At 39.0% G+C, this 26,414-nt stretch overlaps 1 protein-coding gene across 1 annotated transcript in view; it reads right to left on the reverse strand.

Annotated features, from left to right (window-relative positions):
* The window catches only part of LOC139720537 (UDP-glucose 4-epimerase-like), a 33,050-nt gene extending 11,625 nt beyond the window's left edge, over window positions 1–21,425 (reverse strand). Inside the window, exons 1-4 of the mRNA XM_071631890.1 lie at window positions 21,270–21,425; window positions 11,690–11,825; window positions 6,378–6,493; window positions 5,045–5,158 (exon numbers count right to left, since the gene is read on the reverse strand). Coding sequence (XP_071487991.1) covers window positions 5,045–5,158; window positions 6,378–6,493; window positions 11,690–11,813 — 354 coding nt within the window. The 5' untranslated portion in view covers window positions 11,814–11,825; window positions 21,270–21,425. The remainder of the gene's footprint in view (window positions 1–5,044; window positions 5,159–6,377; window positions 6,494–11,689; window positions 11,826–21,269) is intronic.
* Between the last annotated feature and the right edge of the window lie 4,989 nt (window positions 21,426–26,414).

The raw sequence follows: 26,414 nt of genomic DNA on the forward strand, positions 1-26,414 counted from the left end.
TTTCCTAAGCGAAAAAAGTACAGCTATACAAACGGCAGTTTTTGGACTGTAAAATGTCAAAATTTTCAAGCTCGCTCGCTTCGCTCGCTCGCATTTAATCGTCATGCCATTCTCCTGATGTTGCTGCCGGGTAATTACCAGCAGTTGCACCCAGTGCGCCCCCCCCCCTTATTTTTTCAAAGCCAAAAAGATATAGCTACAAACGGCAGTTTTGGGACTGTGAAATGTCCAAATTTTCAAGCTCGCTCGCATTTAATCGTTAGGTCATTCTCCTGATGTTGTTGCCAGTAATTGTCAGCAGTTGCGCCCTGTGCGCCCCCACCCCCCTTAATTTCCTAAGCGAAAAAATATAGCTACAAACTGCCGTTTTGGGGCTGTACAATGTCAAAATTTTCAAGCTCGCTTGCTTCGCTCGCTCGCATTTAATCGCTATGCTATTCTCCTGATGTTGCTGCCGGGTAATTGCCAGCAGTTGCGCCCGGTGCCCCCCCCCCTTAATTTTCAAAGCGAAAAAATGTAGCTACAAACGGCAGTTTTGGGACTGTAAAATGTCAAAATTGTCAAGCTCGCTCGCTTCGCTCGCTTGCATTAATCGTTAGGTCATTCTCCTGATGTTGCTGCCAGTATAAAATTGCCAGCAAATGCGCCCGGTGCGCCCCCCTTAATTTCCAAAGCGAAAAAAATATATATAGCTACAAACGGCCGCTTTTGGACTGTACAATGTCAAAATTTATGATCGCGTTCATGATCTTCAGTGTAAGAATTAAGACAAAAAATTTCTCTAAATGATACCATAATTTTTATAGGCAAAATTGTTCAATAATAATCTACATAAAATGTACTGCTACCTTAAACATGTTGGACTGTTTCAAGTCGATAGAACACGCAAAAAAAATGAATCAAATTGCACCATTTACAACATCAATATGCAAAAAGTTCTCACTGTGGGAGGGGGAAACCCCCCTCCCACACCCTCCCCCCTCGCTCGCATCACTCTCTCGCATCTAACCGCTCCCCCCGAAGATCAAATCCTGGCTACGCCGGTGATAGGCCCCACTATTTAGTAGGCCTTCACAGTGATGTCGCACAGGCGGAGCAAGAGCTGAAATACCACGATGTAGTCATTCAATTATCTATTAATATTTCTTTTTCTTACTTGTTTTTTATAGGAAAAAAAATCCCAAATTTCACCAAAAGTGTGCACCAGATCGCTGAATTTGAGGTCTGAAAATGCCAAATTCTCTCGTGTGGGAGGGGGATACCCCCTCCCACACCCTCCCCCCCCCCCCCCGCTAGGCCGCTCCGCTCCCTCGCACAGATATTCAAACTCAAAGTCCCTCCCCTACCCCCCATCATTAAAACGGAACGATGCCCCTGTGATGATTGCTTTACTGACTTAAAGCAAGAAAATCGAAGAATACAATTAATAGCTACAGGAAAATATCTACTACACGTTATTCAAGAAATGGATATCCTAATTAGCATTTTATTGAATTCATTTGGGCATTATTCAGGGCTGCGCTACTTGTTTGAAAGGGGGGGGGGGGGGGCAAAATCGCCTGTCAGTCAAGAAGAAAGAACATCAAAAGACAAGAGAAACAACAGCAAAAAAGTCTTCATACTTTTAAGGTCTGATTTTCCGCGGAAAGTCGGCTGACAAGAAAAAAACAAACAAGCAAACAAAAACAAGAACAAAAAGTCGTCATATTTTTGCTGCCACTTCCCTCCCACTTTGCATGGAAAAGAATGGGACATTTGATCCCTGCAAAGTGTGTGTGTGTGTGTGTGTGTGCCCTCCCCCCCCCCCCCCCCCCCCCCCCCCAGGGCTGCGCCGGTCCGGTTATGGGCTTGAAATCGTGGTGATGGTGACTATCGCCAATCATCCCCCCCACTCCTCAGTACGGATTTACGCCGTTGGTATTGAAAGTGGAAGGTAACATTTAGTACATTTTTTTGACCGTTAGATTTTGAACTGAATTGTTTTCGGGGCTCACCGTAAATTCCAGTACATTACTAGGCTACCTTTGCAGACCCATGTACTGCATGTGTGTCCATCATGTATATTTTGTGAAGAAAGTTCATCAACACTTACAAACATTTCTATATACATTCTTGCCACACACTCTATATGTTATTACATCAGCTCTTGTACTTTTAGATTTGTGTTTATAGATCACAAATACAGAAGAATGCAACAAAAGGCTTAAGTGTGGCTGACACACAGAACTACTGAGTAGTTGAGTTTTGTGCATTATTCAAATTTTAGATAACTGTTGACTTCCAAATTTCTAAGCAGTGGCCTAAGCAAGTCCCCTGAGGTTTATATTTAATGTTTTGCTGCATTTTGGGAGGTCTGTAAAAGGTATCCCATACCTTTAACATACATTAGTGACAAGTCGAGGAAATGTGCACTTTTTTTCAAAAAATTAAAATTTGTGAAATTCTCTTTATATCAATTTTCCTTTTATATTGTGGTACACATGTGACATCATACACTGTAGTAGTCTCCTCATCCAGCAGTGACTGCGCATACACTTTAAAAATTCATAACTTGTGAATGGATTGTCCGATTTTCCCAAAACTTTTACTGATGTGTTCTAACAATATTGCTGCATTCACTCATTCCACATCTATGAAGGTGAACTTGTCCTTTAACCCATTGAAGATAAGTTCCCAGAATACAGTGCACTCCCGTTATAACAAACAGTTATAACGAAATTCCGGTTACAACGACGTAAAAATTCAGGCCACAACATTATCCGCTCTATGTACAACGTATTTTTATTGTGTATTTATTCGATTATAACGAAATTTTGATATAACGAAAGAAGTTTGCCGGTCCCGAGGACTTCGTTACAATGGGATTCCACTGTACTCTGGCAGGTGTCTATGGGAAATGCATGTCAGAGCAAAATCAGCCCATCCTCAATGGGATATCAAATTCATAATAGAAATGTCAACTTAATCATGGGTGTAAGTTACATATTGATCATTTAATCAAATTGGCATACCAGTAAATGTATTTAATCTCAATTAACTCGTATGCCTATTACTGTATACGCTATATATTTCGCGGGGGTTTATTTTCGCGAATTTCGCGAGTCGGGAGCTATTCGCAAAATTAACAACACGCGAAAATATTACCTTCCAAAATGAATCCCTTGCCTTGATGATACGAACATTTCAGTACTAGTATACCATGTCACGGCTTACCGAACAGACCATAGGTACTGTCTAAGCTTGTTTACGCACGTCCACGTCTACTTACGAATACTGTAGAGAGCCAATCCGTTATCGCAAGGGGACCACTCGTCAGAAATCTAGTGCGATGGACTTAACCACTTCAAAAATGTTGAATTCTAACTTACTAGTTCGCAGAGTTTGGTAAGTTTTTTTCATGCAGTGTATAACTAGTATCATTCTTATTTGCTAGTAAGTTGAAAATTCACACTTTCTTTGCCATTTCATGTTTTCTCTGGTCCCCCAATCGCGAATTTAACCACTCGCGAAAACGTGTGACAGCGGCAATTCGCGAAAATTTATGTACGCGAAAATTATAGCGTATACAGTAATACTAGGTCACACATACTACAAGTGTAGCTCTTGGTGTCATCACCCCTTGTTCCCATGTTCCAACCTAATACTAAAAATGGAAATAAAAAAATCATCAGGGATGGAATAATCCCTTTCAGAGGAGCTTTTTTAGAGACATGAAGGTGATGATCAATAATTTAATCTGTAATTTGTCATTTATTAACATGCAAAACATGTTCTCCCGCTAGCAAACACCCTAGAATGTCTTGCCCATAGGAAAACAGCTTAAAAAGAGATCAGTCACTTGGCCACATTGATTTCATTCAATTGCTTTAATACTCTGGTAGTTGTTTACTCAAATCACGCTCTCCCATCCAAAAGAATCATTTTGTTGTATTGCAGCTATTTGGATCTTCTCATGGGAAAATGGGATGACCTTTGAACCTTTCCACTCTATGTGATATTTGGCACACTGCCAGAGTGTATCAAAGTGTATCTGTACACAGAAATTCAGTTTTCTGACATTGTAGGTTATTGTACAGGTAATATCCCTGTGAAATATAAGAGTGCAACGTTACTCACATACAGAGTATAGCAATATATAAAGAGACATAGAGCAATCTCTAAAATGCCAAAAATTACATGCACCTTGATCTAAGAGTAGTCGTCTGGTGTTATCGACTGCATTCAATTGCATAGTTCGCTAATTTTTTGTATGATCAGTGTACTACGATACTCACAAAACACGCAAACGCATGCAAATGTCCACATATGTAGCTAGGTTGGTGCTGCCACGCAGCGCAGCACCGGGCCACTGACCAGGCAGCCGCGGCAGCATCTACTAATGCGGATGCATATGGCTCGATGAGGCGATACCAATTGACAGTATTCGATATAGCTGTGTGCAGACGGTGGTCTACGCGCGGCTACTATTTTCAGATCTGGCTACTATTGCAGCGGGCACTAGTGCGTGCTGATTTATTACAATTAATATTTCACAGTTTTGGGAATTTTTTGTGATGGGATAGAATTTTCTCTAGAGTTCTTAGGACATGCTCTCACACCCTCAAATTCAAATTTTAGGGGAGAGATTCCCTTTAAAGGTATTTAAAGACAAGGCAGCGTGGGGTTCATGGGTGACCCAAGTCATTCGCTGCCCACAGGGGTACACTCTAATCAATGATAACACCTGTCAGCGAATATGTGCATCAAAGCGTACAATCATCGGTAATGGCTGACTCCAGCCGAGATTCTTCAGCCGTGTTTGTACTTGAATACATAAAAACCAGTTCACATTTATTTGTTATGCAGATTCTCACATATATCCAAACTGGGCCAGCCAATCACTCCATGAATCCCCACACGGACACTACCAGATCTTTAACCCGTTGAGGACAAGTCCTGAGTATACTCGGGCAGGGGTCTATGGGAAATGGGAGTTGTACAACAATGTAGCACAATCAGCCAGTCCTCAATGGGTTAGTAAAAGAGGGAGAAGAAAAGGACTTACGTCAATTATATTGAGTGTTCCTCCAATATTGCACCTGTAGTAGTCAATGGGTATAGTCAATGATTCCCCCACTGCCTTCAGTCCTGCCAAGTGTATCACATGGTCAATGGTATGCTGCGGAGAAATATGGGAGAAAAAAAGGAGACATTGACAACAATGAACAAATTTCAATTGAAGACTCAACACATTCCTGAAAAAGAAATGAACAGCTACGTAAATGCATCAACTGATTTCGAATGGTAGCATCAGTCTTAAAATCATTTCATGCTGCATTTGTTTGATTCCACTAGGTGCAGAGATGCCAAGTTCAAAAAACTTTTATGAGTGAGATTTTTATGACTCGGTGTCTCGGCGCTCGCGCGCATGCGCACGCAAAAGAGGAGGGTGTCCCCCTCCCATGGTAGGGAGCTTTTTAAAATTATTACAGCGGTAGCTCTTAATGATGCTATCTGGTGCATACTTAAGTGACTATTTTTTACTAATTTTGAAAGGCAAAAGGGAAATATACCCTCAATTGCAACTATCACTTTAATCCTTTGAGCTATGCTCCTTATTTTTGGCCCAAATTGCAGACTTCATCAGATGCGTGAGAAAAATGGGTGCCATGCGTGAGATCGTGAGACAGACCCTACATAAATGCTTGAGTCTCACGCAGAATGCGTGAGACTTGGTAGCTCTGTAGGTGGATGTTTACTACTCTTCTGCCCTCATGCAGAAAAAGAGGTTTTGGAAGAAACAGAGATTGATTCGCTGAGTCAGTTGTTGTTTAATGAAAACAATCCTAATACTTAAATACCTGAATGGAATACATACATGTACAGTATGTCAAGTATTGGAGTTGTACCAAAGAGGAAATTCTATATCTGAGAAGGTCAAAGTTGGTTTACAAGACAGGAGGCAGAGCTACCAAGTCTCACGCATTCTGCGTGAGACTCAAGCAGTTAGGGGCCGTCTCACGATCTCACGCATGGCACCCATTTTTCTCACGCATCGGGCAAAGTCTGCAACTTGGGCCTATAATAATGAGCATAGCTCAAAATATCAAAGTGATAGTTGCAATTGAAGGTATATTTTCCTTTTGTCTTTCAAAATAAGTAAAAATAGTCACTTAAAGTATGCACCTGATCGCACCATTAAGATCTAAAAATTGAAAAAAGCTCCCTACCGTGGGAGGCCACAAGGGAGAAAAACCCCTCCCCACACCTTCGCTTGCGCGCACATTTGCCAGCCGAGATGCCGAGTCATGAAAATCTAACTCATAGAATTTTTTTGAACTTGATATCCCTGAGGAGGCAGGAAAAAAAAGGCTATCTATGGGATGTCAACCACTCACCTTGTCAAAGACTGACTGCAAGCCAGCCTTGTCCGCCATGTCCACCTCGTAGAAGTCGATCTGACTCCCTGTGATGGTTTCTAACCTCTGTATCACCTGGGGCTTGGGACCCGAACCTGAAATTTCAAACAGATCAAGGATTTAATTAACTGCCTTGCATGGCAACGCAGGCAGCACAGGCTGTATCAGAGGCAGATCCAGGGGGGAGTGCACCAGACTCTCACCCCCCCCCCTTTATTTTTTTGTAGAAACAAAAAAAAAAAAAAGAAAAAGAAAAAACTTGGGGGAAGGGTGCATGTACCCCCCTTTTAATTTTGTACAGGCGCCCCCTCTTTACGGAATTCCTGGATCCGCCCGTGTTTATACATGGAGCACCAGAATGAGCAGGCCACCAACATGCATACTTAAATGCATTCATTCGGAGCGACGTCATTGCCAGCAATGCAATCACTGATTGGCTGCTACCTTTTATGTAGCAGAATCGACCAGAAAAAAAGGTTCAAAATAATAACAAATTTCATGTCAGATTTGAAAAGGCCTCCTGCCTGCCGTATCAGAGAAATTTAATCCCCCCCCCCCCTCCCGGTTAAATACTGGTTAGTGATGAGGTTAGAGTACAGATTAGGGTTAGGTTTCGGGTCCAGATTTTGGGTTAGGGTTAGGATTAGGTTCCCAGGATTAGAATTAGGGCCAGGGGAAGGGGAAGGGGAAGGGGTAATTGCCCAGACCCCCTGCCTGCACCACTCGGCCTTCCATTCACTCATTCCCTTGTAGTTGGTCTCTTTTCCAAGCCTCAGCCAGGAGGCTTGGTCAAAAGGCTAGCTTCAGAGGAGAAAGCTAACACTGTAACAGAGCTCTGTGACACCTTATGGGCAAATGTTAGATAAACCAGGGAGGTATCCTTGGATAAACAAAGTACAGTTGTATGAGAGGATCAAGGTAATCAGATGATAGGATCCACGATTAATACCACTCTATCAACTGTGTGTGGGGTTTGTCTACTGACTGACGGCATACAATGTATTATACTGTAATTTAAGTGAATATTTTCGCGCGACTAATTTTTCGTGCTTGGCCCGGTAAGAAGAGTTTCGCGTGTTTTTAATTCCGCGGAATCAAGACATCACGCACAGGAATATATGGCAAGCAAAAACATTCGCGTGCTTTTATTTTTTGGTTTTTGGTTGTTTTTGGTTGCGCGAAATGCGCGAAAATTACAACACCGCGAAAATTTCCACTTTTACAGTATCCCTTTTGCACACGGAGCTATGCCACTAGTAATTTGTATCAAACTTTCAACACCTCTCTTTAATAGGCCTTGAGAATTCTTGCTACTGTACATGATGCAAAAACTGTTAAAACTGCATGTGTGGGGGAAAACTTGTTAACTATCGTGATCTGGATAACGATACATAAAAAACAGTCCTGCTTGATTTCTTTTTACTTTTTAACTACATGTAAGTACTGCAATAATTTGCCATACATAGTGTGTGTGAACAGCATGAAGAGACTTCATCTTATCTGCAGCTTACTAGATTCTAGTCACTTTTTTAGTACAATATTTTCAAACCCTAGCAATAATTTTTCCTCTGCACTAAGTGTGAATGATGGGAAAAAATTGTATTTTTGCATTGCAATGGAAAAAAGGAAAAAAAAATCAGTGTGTGAATGCAGCTAGTGACTTGCAATGCCAATCGCATTATGATTCCAGTATGCAACATAGTTCTGTCATTATCCCTTCTGTTAAGGTGGACTCTGAAGAAAAAGTTAGTAGACAGCCATTAGGAATGAATAATGACATCATTTATGCATTCGGATTGTGCGTATCAATTGATCACTCACAGCCAGAACGCTCCACCCATCGCAAAAATGCATTGAGGCCAGCCTGTTGACAACGAACGCTTTGTATTATTCTGAAAACTCTTTGGGAGTTCAAGTTTACCCAATGCTGAAGTTTACTCAACGTTGAAGTTGACCTGAATAGACTGAGTAAAATTGAACAAGTATCAAAGCAAAATCATGAAAATTAAACTGATCCTCTCAGAAACACTATGTTTAACTGGAACTGCCCCTGACGTACGAACTAATCATCTATGAACATGTTGCAGACAGTAATGAAAATTTTTAAAAGATCAAGGGAGATGTATTGATTGAGGGGAGGAATCTTACAAAGTAATGATGAATTAAAGGGATGGTATAGTATTGGTGGAGATGAGGACGGGGCTTTTAACTTTTTGTGAGATACCAAGTACCAATGTGGTAACCACTTATGAAATAGTATAGAGCATACAATTCTAAGAGGACTTCAAAGTTTATTTGTTGGAAATCGGCTTTGGAATAGCTGAAACATCCAAAAACAAAGTAAAACAAAGCGATCGTAATAACAGGTGGGTCCCACCTTTTACTAAGATTGCCCTTTTTGAATATATCTCAGCCATTTCAATACCGATTTTAGTCAAATAAACATAGAATTCCTCTTGAAATTAAATGCTCTTTCACATTTTATAAGAGGTTTCTCGTCATCTCACCAACAAATGACAGAAACTTGAAGTTGGGTCTCAACCAAAACTATAAAATCCCTTTGTTAAAGCAGAGAGAACTATCCACCTGTGATACGGGAATTAAAGCCATTTTGGTTTTCATCTGATCAGGGTCAAATGTGAATGCACACACCTCTAGCAGGAGGGAATAGAAACTAAGTGCTAATGAGGGTGTGGTACACACTATAATTTTCAACTTCAGACAGCACACATTTCGCTCATTTTATCCTTCAAATGACACATCTTTCCAGCTATGCACCTGATCACATTACTACAAATGTAATGTGCAATTGCCACACATACTAACAACTGACAGGTACTGGTACGTAGGCCCTACATGCACCATCTAATCTGTTCTACAGCCCACCTGACAATGTTGACAGTATTGCTATTGTGTGATGAAATGCAGTGATACAAGCTACAGGAAGAGAGATGTTCAAAGTTACAGATTACCTTTGACCTCTACAAGACTCTCTGCCAAGGAAAATACAATCAATAGAGGAATCAAGCACGCTATAATCATTATCAGTATTACTGAATACATGTACTTATGTAGCATCACAAGGAAAGTTCTTGAAAATCAAATTTTACATCATGTTCCTTTTACTACACAGTACGTATGCCAGGGCTGCCAACCTTGAGTGAGAGTTTGGCGTGAGACACTACGAGGGAGCGGAGCAACCTCGCTGGCTAGCACCTGGCGGCCTGCTGTGCGGCCGTACGTACGTACGTACGTACTACGTACACAGTCAGTGTATGTAAAGCGATGTAAAGCACACGTCATAGCCATACAATATGTACTGTAATTTGCCAAAAGTACACGCTACGCTCACGTGGTATAGGTAGAAGCCAATCGTAATCCAATAGCTCGTCTTTGCGCGCGAACCGAAAACGATTATTATTGGTTAAGCTTTACACCCGCGCTGGAAAATCTCGACATTTTGGGCTTGGGCATATCGATATTTGGAATATCAGAGAATTTAGAGATATATTTATTTTTGTAGTCATGTACAGTCCATTTAGGGGGTTTAGCGTGAGATTTCGTTTATCAGAGTGAGACAGTCAAAATTGGTTGAATTGCGTGAGTCTCACGCTCAATGCGTGAGAGTTGGCAGCCCTGGTTACTATGCAGAATCTTTTTTGTTCTTCCCATTAAATGTCAATACATGCAGTTGTAAATTTGAAGAGTACAATATGACCACAGAGTAAAATGAATCAACGATGACACAAGCAAACAAATAAAATCAATTGCAGGATACACATATCGTCACTTAGATACAAAATTAAAAAAGCAAAAATGTTCCCAACCCAGGATATTCTTCATATTATTATGCCCAAGAGAGTTGGCATGAATCCACATTCCTCCCTTTGTGTGTGTGTGTGTGTATGCATGTGTGACGATACATACAAATTTGGGCGGATTCATAGCTTGGGTGAATAACTGTGGCTAATGCGTCAAAAATAAAAAACCAACATCTGGATTAATTTGTACAGTGCTATTGCAATTTAGGTTACAGCTCGTTATTCCGAAGGTTCGTTATTCCGAAGGCTCTTTAGTCCGAAGATTCGTTATTCCGAAGGTTCATTGTTCCGAATTTCATTTTCGGATTAACGAATCTTCGGAATAGCGAACCTTCGGAATAATGCCACAAATGTTCGGATTAAAGAACCCTTTTTCATTTTCGGATTAACGAACCTCCCAGTATAGGGAATTTGTGTGTTTCGGATTAACGACTCTTCGGTATAACGACCCTTCGGAATAGCGAACCTTCGGAATAACGAACAGCACCTGCAATTTACGTCATAAATGGAGAAATGACAGAATGGCTTGCACTGAAGTGCATCCTCTGATGGGTGATGAAACCATGGCCTGTTATATACTACTAGTCAAAAAACTTAATTCTTCTTTCATTATATTATCCTTGGATTTTTGGATCTTCTCTACACATGGAAACATTAAAGTTTAATCGTACGGTAAAGGTATGTTGTTGTTGTTTTTTTCATTTTAACCAAGTTTTACTCAAACAATATACACAGAAAAAGTCAAGTTGAACTGACAGTCGAGACTGGTCAATTCTATCAAAAACTCTATCAAAACTTTTTTAATTCAAACACAGAATGATGAATTTGGATGCATCATACTCTGGAGGTAACTAGAATTAAACTTACTCTTTGAAAGTAACCACGATCCAAAATTTAGTTTGGTTAATACTACATTGTAAACACCTTAAAAAAAAGAAAGATTATATTAAAATGAGTAAATATCAAGAGGGTTCCCTTTTTATTTCTATCACTATTCCTCAGCTCACTTTGAACAGGCAATATATTGCACATTGTGTCAACTGAATACTAGTAAGTCACTTATACTTTGTGAACATTTGGCAAATTGCAAAGAGTCCTACAGTGTGTCTTATGATAACTTTGTGAGCTTGGCTGAATTCCCGATAGAGAAGGCATTTGGGGAATGGGAAAGTTTTACCCTTTTTCAAGAAAAAAAGATTACAGATTTCCCCCCTTTGAGATAATATTCAATGCATTTGTTCCATGGGAGGCAATATTTTTGCAAATTGTTGATTTCGCAAATTTTTCTCATGGGTCAACACTTCACCATTTTTCTCTGGCATCCCGTTCGGGCCACTAAAATCTTAAAATCTTACACTTTCTCTGCAATTTTTTGAAAGGCTTTGTAGACTTATCAGTTATGGACACATTGCAAATTATACAATGCAGTGTTCACCACAAGAACAAACAACAAATACTGTTCACGGATACCTTTGACACTGTTTGAGAAGTTGTCGATGACGACAGGATGGTATCCCTTGGCAACGACTTCCACGATGACATGGCTGCCAATATAGCCAGCTCCACCAATCACGAGAACAACTGGTTTTGCCATTCTGGTGAGATGCTGCTATCAAAAGGATGAAAAAGAAAAAGGGAAGTTAAAAACTAGTAATTGATCCTGACCTTCCTCCCAAAAGTTGTGAGTCTTAATGCTGTACATAATACTCTACTCTACTTACTGATTGGCTGGTACACATGTATGTGTGAGTGCAAGACTTGTACCTTTGTTTCATTTCTAAGTACAGTTCTCACTTTTACCAGTGAGTGCAAGCAAGCAGTACGCCCTATTAAAGATAATCCCGATTCCGAATTCAACCACCTGTAAAGATTATACCATTACCTCATTCATGCCTCCTGTGTGGTAGTGAACAAGGGCAACATACTCTGTACGTTAATAATAATATGTGACCCGCTACAACAAAAGGATCCAAAAGTCAGGGGAGGTCAATTTTCTTAAAAAGGCATGACATTATCCCCTTACTCTCAATTTCATCATAACACAACTCATAAACGTACTTGGTTGTGGAGACATGGATGATTTTATGAGAGCATGTCTTGTGGTCTAAGAAATCAGCGTTTTGAGAAAAACAGCTTCAAAGTTTCCCTTCTGACGCCAATTGTGATCAAGGACAGGTATTAAAGACAGTTTTCACCTCTTGACAATAGGTCTGCTTTAATACATTGTAGCAACCTCTGCGATGTTCATTCACTATCAAGCTTAGCACCAGGATCTACCCATGCCCAATCAGTAACCAGGATGACACGCACTGACCAATAAGATCACTCCCTCATTGTTTTAGGGGCGGACTCTAGATGCAGCGCTAAATCCAAATCTTCGGACACGTTCATGTAAAGAAAAATTCAACATATTTTCACTTTTTTCACATAATAAAAGAGCACTTGACTTGCCTCTTCCTTGACCCTATTTTAACTGGGCTATTTGAGACCAAGTTTTTACTGGGGGCGGGGTCAATGTGACCCCCCCCCCCCTTCAGATCTCCGCCGCCAATGGCACGATCGCCGCAAAATTTTGCCTGAACATAGAGCAGGATGTCAACTACAAGATTACATGGTCATACATTAGAACTAGAAATGTCGCTATGGCGACTGATGCCTCCGCCATAATGCATGATTCTCCCAATAGGCATATAGTAAAATGTCTTCACAATGAGTGATCCATGACAGTTTCACATAAGTGGCAAAATATTGAAATGACAAGTTTGTCAGAAATGTCTTGAACTGGGTTTGCTTTAATTTTCTTAAGAGTGCAGGTACACATATTTGGGGAATTGAGAATTTTTACTTGAATTCTGACAGACCTTTTTATAAGTTTATGCATTGAGTAATTTCCAAGGTATGAAGAAAGAGTGTAATGACAGTACAAAATGGATTTTTTTTTTTTTTTTTGGGGGGGGGGCATTGAAACCTGGCCTTTGACCCTTAACCTTTGACCTTCTGGCTGGAAATTTACCAGAGAATCTCCATTAGGTAATGCATGTATTACGTTTTGAAACTAATAATGCAAGCATTGCATATATATTAAGTTAGTATGTGAGGGAAATAGTAAAATTTTGAGGAGTTGACCTTGACCTTTGACCCCTGACTATTGACCCATGACCCCTAAATTCAGTAGATAATCCCAGCCAGTCAGTACATGCGTATGTACCAAGTTCCATGAAGATACATTGAACCATTTGGGTCATTCCATGGGGTTGGGTCTTCTCTAGATTTTCATGTTGTGTAGGGAATAAAAGTCATATTCTGAAAAATTTATCAAATAATTGTCCGTGGTTTGCAGTTATTCTTGGAGAGAAATGTGTGAAGAATTATTTGATGAAAAAAAACAAGCCTGTGTACAAATGTATTTTGTCTATGACTGTTTCACTAATGATGTCCCATGGTTTTTTTGTGGTTTATGTTGTGACATAAATATATGTCATTTTCATGGCAATGTAAAACAGGAATATACAACCTTTCAGCATTATGCCTATCATAATTAAGAGAGGCAAGGTGACTTCTACAAAGACTATAAGGCACATAAACATTTGTAACAAAATAAGAACACCAGAGCATCTTCAAGCAACCTCATACCTATGTTACAAACGATGTCCATGGCAATTTTTGTTGTAACATAGGTATAGCATGGTTTTACATACACTTCCAACCATAATATGATTAGAAACTTTATTTCTATAATGAGATTTATATGTCAGGAGTATTCTTATCCAAAAATTAGCATCAAAATCCTCCAAATAAACGAGAAAATACGGAACATATCACTGTACTTCAGTGCGATGTCCGGCCTCTTCGTGTAACGTAGGTAAGGAAAGATGCGTCTCGCGATAAAAAGAAGAGCTACTAACTTCAGCAATCGTATTCATGTCACTGGCAGTCCTCCCCCAATGGCAGAAAAACTACTCACAGCCAATATACACCTACCTGGACAGCACAAGATCTGTTTTTATGCCGTTGTCCATGTAACGTAGGTACAGGAGTTTTAATGTTTCTGATGTCAATTGGTAAGCTTTTACGCTATTTTACGAAAATAATAACATTTGTCATATTCTGTAACTCTATTAGAGGAAAAAAAACGACATCTAAACCTCTGAACTGGCCAAAATACTGTGGACGATGATACTGTAGTCCCACATACTGAGATATTTGTTACAGGTTCATGTTCATAATTTTGATTGCCAAATTTTCCGTCCATGCCGGTCTCTGCAAAAGGAGCATATATTCCTCTCTTAGAAAACCATACAAAAGTATATCAGTGTATCTTCACTGCAATATAAAATTGTTTTACCTCCCGATTATTGTGAATTTTTGGACCCTTTTGTCATTAGGTATCTACCAAGGTAGACGTGCTAGAGTTAGTATTAATCACTATATACTAGTTGGAAAACGTAGATGTCCAGACTGCATCTGAACTAGAGAAATAGAGTTTGCCTTATTTTGCTGGTGATATTGAGGGAACTAGGAGCTGTGAAATTCTTTCTCTTTAACAGATTTACTTCGAAAATGTCAATGTTTTCCTTCCAAGATTTCACTGACCTGTTAGATGCTCTGATGAAGTTGTTAACATTTCACAAGGATTCACCATTTCCATTCCATGTTCACCCACTGTGAAGTCTCAAAGCTAAAATGCCAGTGTCCTATTCAGTTTGGGTGGGTAGTGGGTAGGAAAGGCTTCAATAAAATTATGAACCCCAATCAAAATTGGACTATTATTGCTCTACACTATCATTCAAAAAGAGGGCGACAATTTCGATGGGGGATGAATATAAAATAGGGCCTAGTATTATTTTGGGAGTCTATTAAGGACCATAACCGTAGACGTAACCCTGACCCTAGCCCTAACCTTAGCTAGGACACTGGGGGCAGCGACCTGCCCTTCCTACAGTGTAGCTTGCATCTGAAAACAAGTTTTTAGCATAGAGTATGAAAATGATATTTTCCTATGTTTTACATGCTATATTATTATTATTATTATTTACATCATTTTAAGCATAACCCATTTTTTTTTCAATTTTGGTGGGAGGTACACATGGAACTCTAGCTAATGGGTATGCCAAGAGGTAGAAATGTAAGCAAAATTGTTAAAATTATTTAATTCCATTCATAAACACACAGATACATCAACAGGAATATATAGTCAACCCCGACAAAAATTTTCTTTTAATTTTTTTATTCTATTTCTCTTTACACCTTTTGTTCAGTTTTTTGATGAATCTGCCATGACTCCTCCTCTACCACCGCTACGTGTTAAACTACATGAAAGAGTGAAAAGGACACATCCACAGCACTCCACAAACAGAGAGGAAGCCGACAAAGCAACACCCAAGAAGAGCGAATGTAACAAACTAGACAAGAAGAAAACTGCACAGAGGGAAAATGGACAGAAGAAAAACAAAAATCGATGGCTAAATGGACATTGGACAAAAGAGCAGAAATTAATTTCAAACAAAGAACATGGAAAAGACTTGTCTGATTTCTCTTTATTAGTTTTCTTAGTTAGTTGACAACTAGTTGATGATGTTGTTAGTGTATATTAGGTCAAATTGTGTAAAGCTTCACTTTCTTCTTCTTCTGATTAAGTCTGCCTTCTTTCATATCAGAGTTACAAAGAATTGAAGTCTGTGTAACATAGGTATTGTTCCACAGGTGTGCAGTAGATATAATTCCAAAGAACTGTTACAATAGTGTTATTTGTGGGAACATACATAAAGTCTATATGTGTAGGTTTTAACATCTCACACCACAATAAAGGAAATCAGTTGATATGTCGAAGTGTACCTATGTTACAAAGACATACTGTCCGTGTAACATAGGTAGTACACCGTGGGCGAGGTTGTTGTCTGAAAACCCCTGATTATAACAATAAAATCATGTTTTTACTTGAATACCCATACAAATCACTTGCTTCAATTGTGGTGCTTTTAAGAATATTGTCATTGTATCACTCTTGATGAAAAAGTTAAACCTTTGATTGAAATTGTTAATGGTTTGTAGAAAAAAACATGTTAATAAAAGTGGCTTGCAGTTGACATCAGAACATACAATCTTACTAATAATGATCTCATGCGCCTGTTAAATAACATGTTGATGTGCTATGGACGAAAAGAACGTGGATGTGTTCATTGCTATCATTTCAGAACACAAAATGATGAAGGATGTCAACAAATGAAGTCCGTGTAACATAGGTATTTTGCCGTACCTGTATACCCATGCTGACTGAAAGTGTGCGAAGTAATAAACAGATTTCTAGTGGAATATGTTGAAGAATGGGAGTAACAAATCAGGGGGAAAAAGGAAATTTCAATTTACCCAACTTGAATTTTCAACTTGTATGTCACAATTTCAGTCCCAACCCCATGGAATTGCCCATTTGCAAGAAAAGTGATATTGCAACATTTTCACCTACCCTATTACCTTTTGACCATTGACCTTATGACATGAAACTCTCTCTGGAGAATCTTTACGCAGTAGTACATGTCCACACCAAGTTTCAAGAAAATACCTTTGGGCATTGCATAGGGGGAAATTGCAACATTTGTAGCATTTGACCTTGACCTTTTGACCTTTGACCTCTTGCCAATGTCACTAAAACCTACTCAACTAATTGTCCCATCATACATCATCCTTGGACCAAGTTTGGTGAAAGCTGCTTCATCCAGTTTTGAGTTATCACGTAAACAGATAAATTTTAGGATTTGACCTTGATCTTTGATCTTTGACCTCTGCCCAATTTCACTGAAAAACTAATCAAGTAATTGTCCCATCATACATCATCCTACAACAAAGTTTGGTGATATTTGCTCTATCCAGTCTTGAGTTATCGCGTAAACGGATACAATTTCATGATTTGACCTTGACCTTTGACCTTTAGCCGATTTCATCCAAAATCTAATCAAATAATTGCCCTATCATACTTCATACTTGGACCAAGTTTGGTAAAATTCCAGTAAATATTACTCAAGTTATCGCGTAAACGAAAGCAGACGGACGGACGTACGGACGGACAACCCGAAAACATAATGCCTCCGGCACCACTTCGTGGCGGAGGCATAAAAATATTGATTTTCTATTTTTAACCCGTTCCATACGAAAATCTGAAATCCCCATACTAACGTGCCATGGTCGCCGAACGGCGACCTTAGTCCTGACGTGCCATGGTCGCCGATCGGCGACTAACAAGAGCGAGAAAAGCATTGATCATTTAAGTTCTTGTAGTACCGTAATGTGTTGCACAAAAAAAAACTGCCAATTATATGTAGTGGTAGCTGATTAGCATAGCCATCATTTCCACTAAAAATATGAGCATGCTTACATTGGAAAATTTTGAGTAAATACATGATTTTTCAGCTACATGTATTTTTTTTGCGTCGGGAAAATCCGCAGCGAGCGCATCCGGACCCTCTACGAGATGTGTATGGATCAAAAGTCTCATTGGAAAACCACACGTGTGTATGCTATTGAATCTGTGTGTACTGTCTATGTGGTTCCAGTCGCATTGTTCCGCTTGGATGCTGTCCTGCAGGAAGCTGCTTTGATTGTGTCCCTCAAAGAGGGTCAGCTTTCGTTTGTCGGTCAAGGCTTTCATCCTTTTGTTTTGGTGAACGCCACTAATTGTCCCCACACTAGCATAGGAATTGCACGCGGACAAAGACCTGCCGATTTCAATAGAGTACCCCCCCCCCCCCCACCCGCGGAGCGCTTAGACAAAAGAAGGATTAGTAGGCTTTTCCTTCTCAAGTGGACAAAAGACACTCTTCCAGGGACCAGGACGATTACTTTAGTTTCAAGTACAGGATCTGGGACTAAAGGACTCAGATTTGGGAATGAATTGCTGAGGCAGAAAGAGAAATTGCTAAGACAAAATAAACTGCTAGTATCTTTGGAATCATACAATTCTAGAAGGCAATTTTGTTATCATTCCAAAGAGGAGATGTTGCTCTAAAACTTTCTCACAGAGTCAAGGGAGCATTCTATTGAAGAAAAAATATGACTGACTCTTTTTTCCATACTATACAAAAAATTCTAATAACTTTTTTGATGTATCAATTATTTCTGCAATATTTCTGGTTCAGATAGATATTATGGCAAACTGACTACACGACACGAAAGAACAAACATTTCTTGATATATGTTGTGTAGAACTCAATTCAAAACAGTCAATAGTTTCAGAGATATGGCAGTTTTAAATTTCATTGTCAGTCCAGTTTCGAAACGTTGTGGCATTAGGTAAAAACCTCTGGCACGTTTATAGGGGTTTTGGGCCTGGCACATTAAGAGTTAATACACAGGTCACCAGGTTCCCATATGGAACGGGTTAATATATCAATCATACTATAATTCGAGCAACGTTTGTCTGTCTGTCTGTCTGTCTGTCTGTCTGTTTGTTTGTTCCTCTACTCCTCCCAGGTCCTTGGTCCGATCTCCATCAAACTTAGTGGGTGGATGCAGGTTGACCGCGAAATTACCCTTGAGGGGTTCATTTTTGGAAAGGTCAAGGTCACTAGGGTCAAAGTTCAAATAACTTCTAATCTTCGTCAGCTGCAATAATCAGACACCCGATAGAGGGCGCTATATTGATCTCTTACTTTTCCTACATGTACCTTGGCTGCATTGGTACATGCGGTGGCACCTCGGTATGATATTTCCCCCACAAATATCCTCAATGGGGATTTCCCAGTTGTAGGCCTACTTTTAAGCCCATGTCACACGACATTTCTCTAAATTGCAAATTTCATTAGACTCCACCAATCTATCAACCAATACACCAACAATGCCGCGAAAAGGAAGGAAGAGGAGCCTTTCAAGAGACACCCGAGTTCGTTTGAATATATTTTGTGGAGAGACTTTGCCGATAATCGTCACACAAAATATACTCTGGTCCCTTACCTTTTGTATTGTCTTGTGTGGGACAAAAAATTGATGTATATATTCAAATGACATGTACTGAATTTTTACATGTCATTTGAATGTCATCAGTGATTTTGCTGGCCAGCGCCGAGAGGGGGGCTATGCTACCCAAATTTTTATTGAACTGATGTATATTCACACAAAATATACTGTGGTACCATATGGATAACTTCATCATATAGCCCCCCCCCCCCCCCCCCCCCATGCCCCACTTCGGCTGATTCAGCACTCCACAGGTACATTGACTAGTTATGTAATTAATGCATGATATTTGTATTTTCACCTGTAACTCCATTAAAAAGACTGAAGGATTGCTAAATTCTTGTTTGAGAATTCCTTGAGACACATCAATTTCCTTGCAGAAAAAAATAGAATGCAATCAAAATCAATTTTTTGTTTTTATTGATTTTTAAATTTCTTAAGTATTCTATTGTTTGTTGACCTTTTGTTTTTTATTGTTTTTTCATCAAATTTTGTTGCAGGGACTTTTTAAAGCCGATCTACATATGAATTGATTAATTTTGATGATTAAAAGTGAAAATAATCAAATTTATATCAATTTAACAAAAAAAACACAATTTACATTGGACTTGCACACGATATCGTGAATTTGAGCTGTTTTTGGGTGGACATGCATATTATGCAAATTAAATGTACAAATGTAACTTCGGAACGGTGTACCCGGACGTTGCAAATTCGGTCTCAAAATATGCGGGAGACTTCAATGAAAAGTCACGAAATGACATGGCCCAATCTTTACGCGTCGCGGAATCGTGGCACAAAATGTTGAGGGGTGGGGGGTCAAATTGACCCTCCCCCCAGTTAAAATAGGGTTATAAGGCAGGGGGAATAAACCCATAGCATACAATATGTCAGTAACGAGTCAGGGGAATGTGTATTTTTTTCAAAAGATGAAATTTTGTGAAACTCTCGTTATATTTTCCTTACAGTATAGATCTATTGTTGTACTCATGTGACATACACTGCAGTAGTCTTCTCATCCAGCGGTGACTGCACAAAAACTTCAAAAATTCATAATTTTTGAACGGATTGTCTGATTTTCCTCAAACTTTCACTGATGTGTTCTACTAATATTGCTACATTCTCTCAATCCTTATGTTTATGAAGGTGAACTTGTCCTTTAATGTTAGCTTCGAAATTTCAGCAGCAGACAGATGAAACATTACACTACAAAATTGTATGCCAAAAAGAGAAATTCTATGGTTTTGACCGATTTTGATGATCTGACTTCAAACTCAATTTTCTCAGCTCAGCCGTCAGCAACTTTCAGATCCTTTTGTTGTGGCAGGTCACAAATGACTGAAGAGAAGACAAGAGTGTGAGCACTGACTTGTTGTACAATTAATGCAAGTGACCATCAGTGACTTGTACTGTAGTTTTACTGAGACAAAACAAAATCATGTTTCAGCATTAGCTGATTAGGAACCTAATCATGTTTCACTCTTTAGTATTAGGCCCTAGGCCTAGCCATATTCATTCAGGTTTGTTCAATAATTGCTGACTAATCTGTTTATCAATCAGTTTATTTTGACATTACACTTTTACAGTAACTACCACCGTAACTACCGGTTTAATAACTGTCTACTCGCTAACATTACACTGCAGTTTAGTTAATACTACACTGAATGACAATGAATTTAAAACTCCAATGACTAATTAGACTACGTTAGAATAACCTAACTATTGTTGTTAGGGTCTAACGTTAAACTCTAGATCTATAGAAACTCTGTTTACTAACAATAACATGCCACTAGTCTAGAGTTCTACATTTCAAATTGACGTAACTTAACCTATTCTACAATGAATTCTGAAATCCCCTCAGACTTTTACAGGCCACCATAGATTCCCGTAGAGAACAGGTAAATGACGGAGCAAACGCAAGAACATGGAAGTAGAACAAGACCTACAAAAATTGTAGAACCCGCAACCAACCCGGATCCCACTGCACCGGGCCGGAGACCCTTGGGCTTGGTTGCCGAGGCTGTCTGGCAAGTATAGCACTGATAGAGAACCCACACAGGCCACAGAGAGAGAGGGTGAGAGAGACTCCCATGGCCATACTCACATGCCTTCTACGAGGTTAATTATGACGAAAAAAATAACAAAAGCTGACAGCGTGATGTGGTTCCTGTCCAGCACAAGTAGCGGTCGGGTTGGGTAAGTTAAATGTGTAAATTCGCTGATATAGCGAGACCGCAGGGCTGATACCTCTAGCTCACCGGTGAATGTTCGGATGGTATGGCGAGTCAGTCGAAAGGCCGAAGTATCGCCGATCGCATAGCAGTACGCGTACGACGAGTGGGTATTGTACCAGTGCATGGGGAGACACTACGATACGGTGAACGCAGCCTAGCTAGCCCGGTATGATGGGTGCAATGCAACGTGGCTACGTGTCACCCACACACTACGGGTTACACATGTGTTTGCAGTTCGTGGGTCACAGGCTACACATCACAGGTCACCGTAGCGTAGTCTGTTTTTTTAGGCACGTGTAATCACTCATATACAAAAGAGAAATTGACCAACATATAAGTTGTCAAATATTCTCGCTGTAAATACGTTTTGCTGTTTTCCTTTTATGATTAATATTTTAACATTAATTTTTTAGTTTATCTTGATAACATGCAAATCTTGCCTGATATATTTTTTTTTACGCTTCATTAAAGGACAAGTTCACCTTCATAGACATTTGGATTTAGTGAATGCAGCAATATTAGTAGAACACATTAGTGAGAGTTTGAGGAAAATCGGACAATCCGTTCAAAAATTATGAATTTTTGAAGTTTCTGCTCAGTCATGACTGGACGAGAAGACTACTATAGCTTGTAATGCACATGATTGTGCACAACGATAAAAGAAAGACTAAAGAAAATTCAACTTACAATGTATTTCCATTTTTCTCGCATAACGAAAGAACAATTGACTTTTCTCTTTCAGAAGGCAGGGGGAATAGTATTACCCTTAAAATACGTCAGTGACAAGTCGAAGAAATGCGCACTTTATTCAAAAAGTAAAGTTTTGTGAAATTCTCTTTTTATTTTCCTTATGGTTGTACGCATGTGACATCATACACTTATAGTAGTCTTCTCATCCAGCAGTGACTGCACAGATCGTCTGATTTTCCTCAAACTTTCACTGATGGTGTTCTACTAATATTGCTGCATTCTCTCAGTCCTTATGTATAATTATGAAGGTGGACTTGTCCTTTAATGTTCTATTTCACTGTGATATATTTATATACAATAAAAGAATATTAATGAAGTGTTGAAAGTGTTTGCTTATATTCACGTGTAGGCCCTATTCTTAGATTAAAAAATACATGTGAATACTTTGAGCAAATTATATTGAATTGGAATTAAAGATTGAATTAAATTGAGAAACAAAGAGTCGGCCTCCTCTCGTCAGTCCAAGAAGTTTTTTATTTCTTTTAATTTTTTAATGTTTAGAGATCAAAGACAATATTTTTTCTTTCATTCCTATCGAGCTGTGAATGTAAAGTATACATCTGGCTAGCAAGGAATAAAAAAGGGGGTAAGCATTCCTACATGATACTATGGCACTATACTACCCCCCCCCCCTTCCACATCGTTCCACACTCTGAATACAATGTAGGTTGACAGCTCTGCAGCCACCTTTTATTCCTCTTATGACAGTCATAATCAAGCTTATAAATTAAGCCCAATGCGGGATAGTTTCTGCTTTGAATTTGTGACAGCTGAGAATGACTCATGACTTGATGACGGTATCAAAATATTGATTTTATTGCTTTTCATAATGTTATATATACAAAAATATTCTGTCTCACATTTTCATTGTGAGTTGATATAGCAGGGGCAGATCCAGGAATTCTGTAAAAGGGAGGCGCCTTTAAAAAATCAAAGCGAGGCGCACGCCCCCCCCCCCCCCTCCCCTCCATTTGTTTCTCCAGTTTGTTTTGCAGCACAAAAAGAAAAAAAAAAATATATATATATATATATAGAGAGAGAGAGAGAATAAAGAGGGGGCGTGTGCCCACTGTGCGCCCTCTCCCCCCCCCCCCCCCCCCGATCCGCCACTATACTATAGTCAACTTCGGCTGTGCAATGGCATAATACGAGCAGAATCAGGCTCTGACATTGTCTGAAAAAGCCATTTTCCATCTCGATCGATCCCTACATATCAGTCCTGGACTTCAGTATTCGAAAATAAGACACACACACACACACACACACACACACACACACACACACACACACACACACACACACACAAACAAACAAACAAACATCAGTACACACAAAATGTGATCGGGCATCACAAACCAACAAAATAATTTGCAAGCATTAGGCCTACATGAGGACTCAAAGTAGGTGAAACTTGAGTCAACCTATAATAGTCAATTTTGAGTGTTTCATAATAATTACTTCTGAAAATGCAATCATTTTTTTTTTTTTACATTATTCGGAAGTTTAGGATCATAAAAGATGGGGAAGCATAATATTATTTTTAGCAGTTTTTCCTGAAACTTTTTTTTTCTTAAAAAAAAAACTTTAACAACACATAGCGTATTATGTGATTGGTGACACGGTAATTTGCTCTTGTGAGACAATATGACTATTACAGTCTTCTTTTCTCCAAGGACTTAAAGGGTTTGTGGTTAGAGTTGTGATATAGGGTTTTAGGTTTAGTTTGTCCGAATGTGAGGATTCAAGATTCAATATAGGGTTAGGGTTATGTTTGTAAGTAAAAATTTATGTTTGTCTTAGCGTGCAGATATTTCACGGGGAACAATTATCCCACGAACCATTGTGATTAGATGTCTTAGATTTCCCATCAGTTTTATTTTTTCTTTAAAAAAAAAAAAAAACCTTCACACTATAATAACTTTAGAAAAGATCATTCTATCTATGACTATCGCCAACTTTCAAAGTAGAAGAAGAAGAAGAAGAAGATGAAGAAGAAGAGAAGAAAAAGTAGCAGCAGAGCTAACATACTGCATGCGGAACCGAGTCTGGTTTCCAGACCTTTTGCAATACTATTGTGTAGTCCCTTCCACAAAATGCTCCCTCTGCCAAAAAGATGGTCTGGAAGCCAGACTAAAGTGCGTACACTGAACGAACAAGATTTCCCCAATAGAGGGCAGCACATTGACATTGCACAAAATACGTTGTTCAATAACAATTTCTATCAAACCTTCTCATACCAATGCACATTGTATCACGGATGTCAAGTTTTGAAGTTGGAGCCTCTGACTTTATTATTTACATTTTGTTTTTGTATTTGAAATTTGTAACGGCATTGAGATTTTACTACACAACTCATGTTTACTCACGTCTGAAGGACCAGTGTACGATTTTCATGAACAGTGCGTTTACACACATGTATAATATCAGACAATTATTTTTTTACTTTTTTTTTAATTTTTTTATTTTATTTATTTCCTTTTATTTCTTTTTTTTTTTTGGGGGGGGGACTTGTGTCATGGGGTCAGAGTCTAAAGGTGAATGGTTAAGAGAATATGAAATTTGTATACACGCATGTATGGTTTAAAGATTTGGTGAAAGTTCAATACTCCTATCTAATGCCGGAATCATAATCATTATTCTTTTTGCATATATATTATGTTCAGGCTTGCTCAGTGTAAGATTTGATAATCAAAGAAGTACATGTATTTGTAAGTATTTGTCCTTACTTCCACTGAAGTGCAATAATGTGCTTACATCTGTATGTTCATTATGTTTGAATTGTCTGTTTTTATATTTGAAGAGTTTGTTCGCAAAAACCGATAAGTCCATTTTTGAAGATTTTGAAGTATACGGTCTCTGTCATAAAGTACAAAATAATACATTCTAAATGATATTAGTCACTACATATAAAGGTGTGGACATTTTTGAAGTTGTCGTCAAAAGAAGCAAAATCTTCTTATTATTCTCTGTATTTTTCTTGACCTTTAATCGCAAATATCTCCATTTGGCAAATATGGACTCATCGGTTTTTGCGAACAAACTCTTCATTCATCCAGTAGGCATGTACAGCTTCTTTCCCTTTCTTTCCTTCCTTTTCCCCTCTACTCACTCTTCTTCTTCTTCTTCTTTATCCTTATATTTCTCCTGCTCTCCCTTTTATGTGCCTCCCTCTTCTTCTCTCCAACCTTTATTTCTTTCAAATTCATGAAATTATTTCTTTTTTCTCCTCTCTCCCCCTAACTCTGTTCCTGTTATTCAGTCTCATCACACTACATGTAGCATTTTCTATCTCGATCATTCCTCGTCATTCCACGCCTCCTCTCTCTTCTGTACCATCTTTATTAGCTGAAATGCATGGTTGTGATTGTAGTGGCGGATCCAGGGAGGACCGCAACCGGCGCACGCCTCCCCCCCCCCCCCCTTCATTTTTTGTTGAAACAAAAGAAATAAAAAGGGAAAGATGGGGGAGGGGTGCGTGCGCCCCCCCCCCTTTAATTTTGTAAACGCGCCCCCTCTTTACGGAATTCCTGGATCCGCCCCTGTGATTATGTCAATAATGGATCGAGGATATAAGGTACATTATTATGCAAATCAGGTTTATTTTTTTTTCACTCAAGGCTCTGCCTTTTTTATTTATATACGTGAATGTATTGCCACTATTGATGTACTAATGATTTTGTTCTTGTTGTTTTTGTTGTTGTAATGATCGTGTTTTATTTGTGTTTTTATATGACATACTTATTTTGTCTCACTGTATTTTCTATCCCTGTAAATCAACCGCAAGTCAGCCATTCGGCTGCGAGGATTGATGATCAATCAACCATTTGAAGAGTTTGTTCGCAAAAAAACGATAAGTCCATATTTGCCAAATGGAGATATTTGCGATTAAAGGTCAAGAAAAATGAAGAGAATAATAAGAAAATTTTTACTTCTTTTGACCATAACTTCAAAAATGTACCTTTATATGTAGTGACCAATATATCATTTAAAGGGTATTATTTTGTACTTTATGACAGAGACCTTACTTCAAAATCTTCAAAAATGGACTTATCGGTTTTTGAGAACAAACTCTTCATTTATTCATTCATTCAAATATGGCTTGATGACCCCATTGCCCTAGTAGCCCCTATAATTTGCACTCAATACTGCATGTCTTGAATTTCCAAAGATTTTGTCAATGGCCTGATTTTAATTAGCCCGAAGCACGGCGTTGTGTACAGCGACAACCAGGGCTGTGTAAAATAGATTTTAATGAAACTTTTGAT

Source organism: Diadema antillarum, unplaced genomic scaffold (genome assembly GCF_040938485.1).
Source record: "Diadema antillarum isolate AM-2024a unplaced genomic scaffold, OU_Dant_1.0 scf00000128, whole genome shotgun sequence".
NCBI classification, from domain to species: Eukaryota; Metazoa; Echinodermata; class Echinoidea; order Diadematoida; family Diadematidae; genus Diadema; species Diadema antillarum.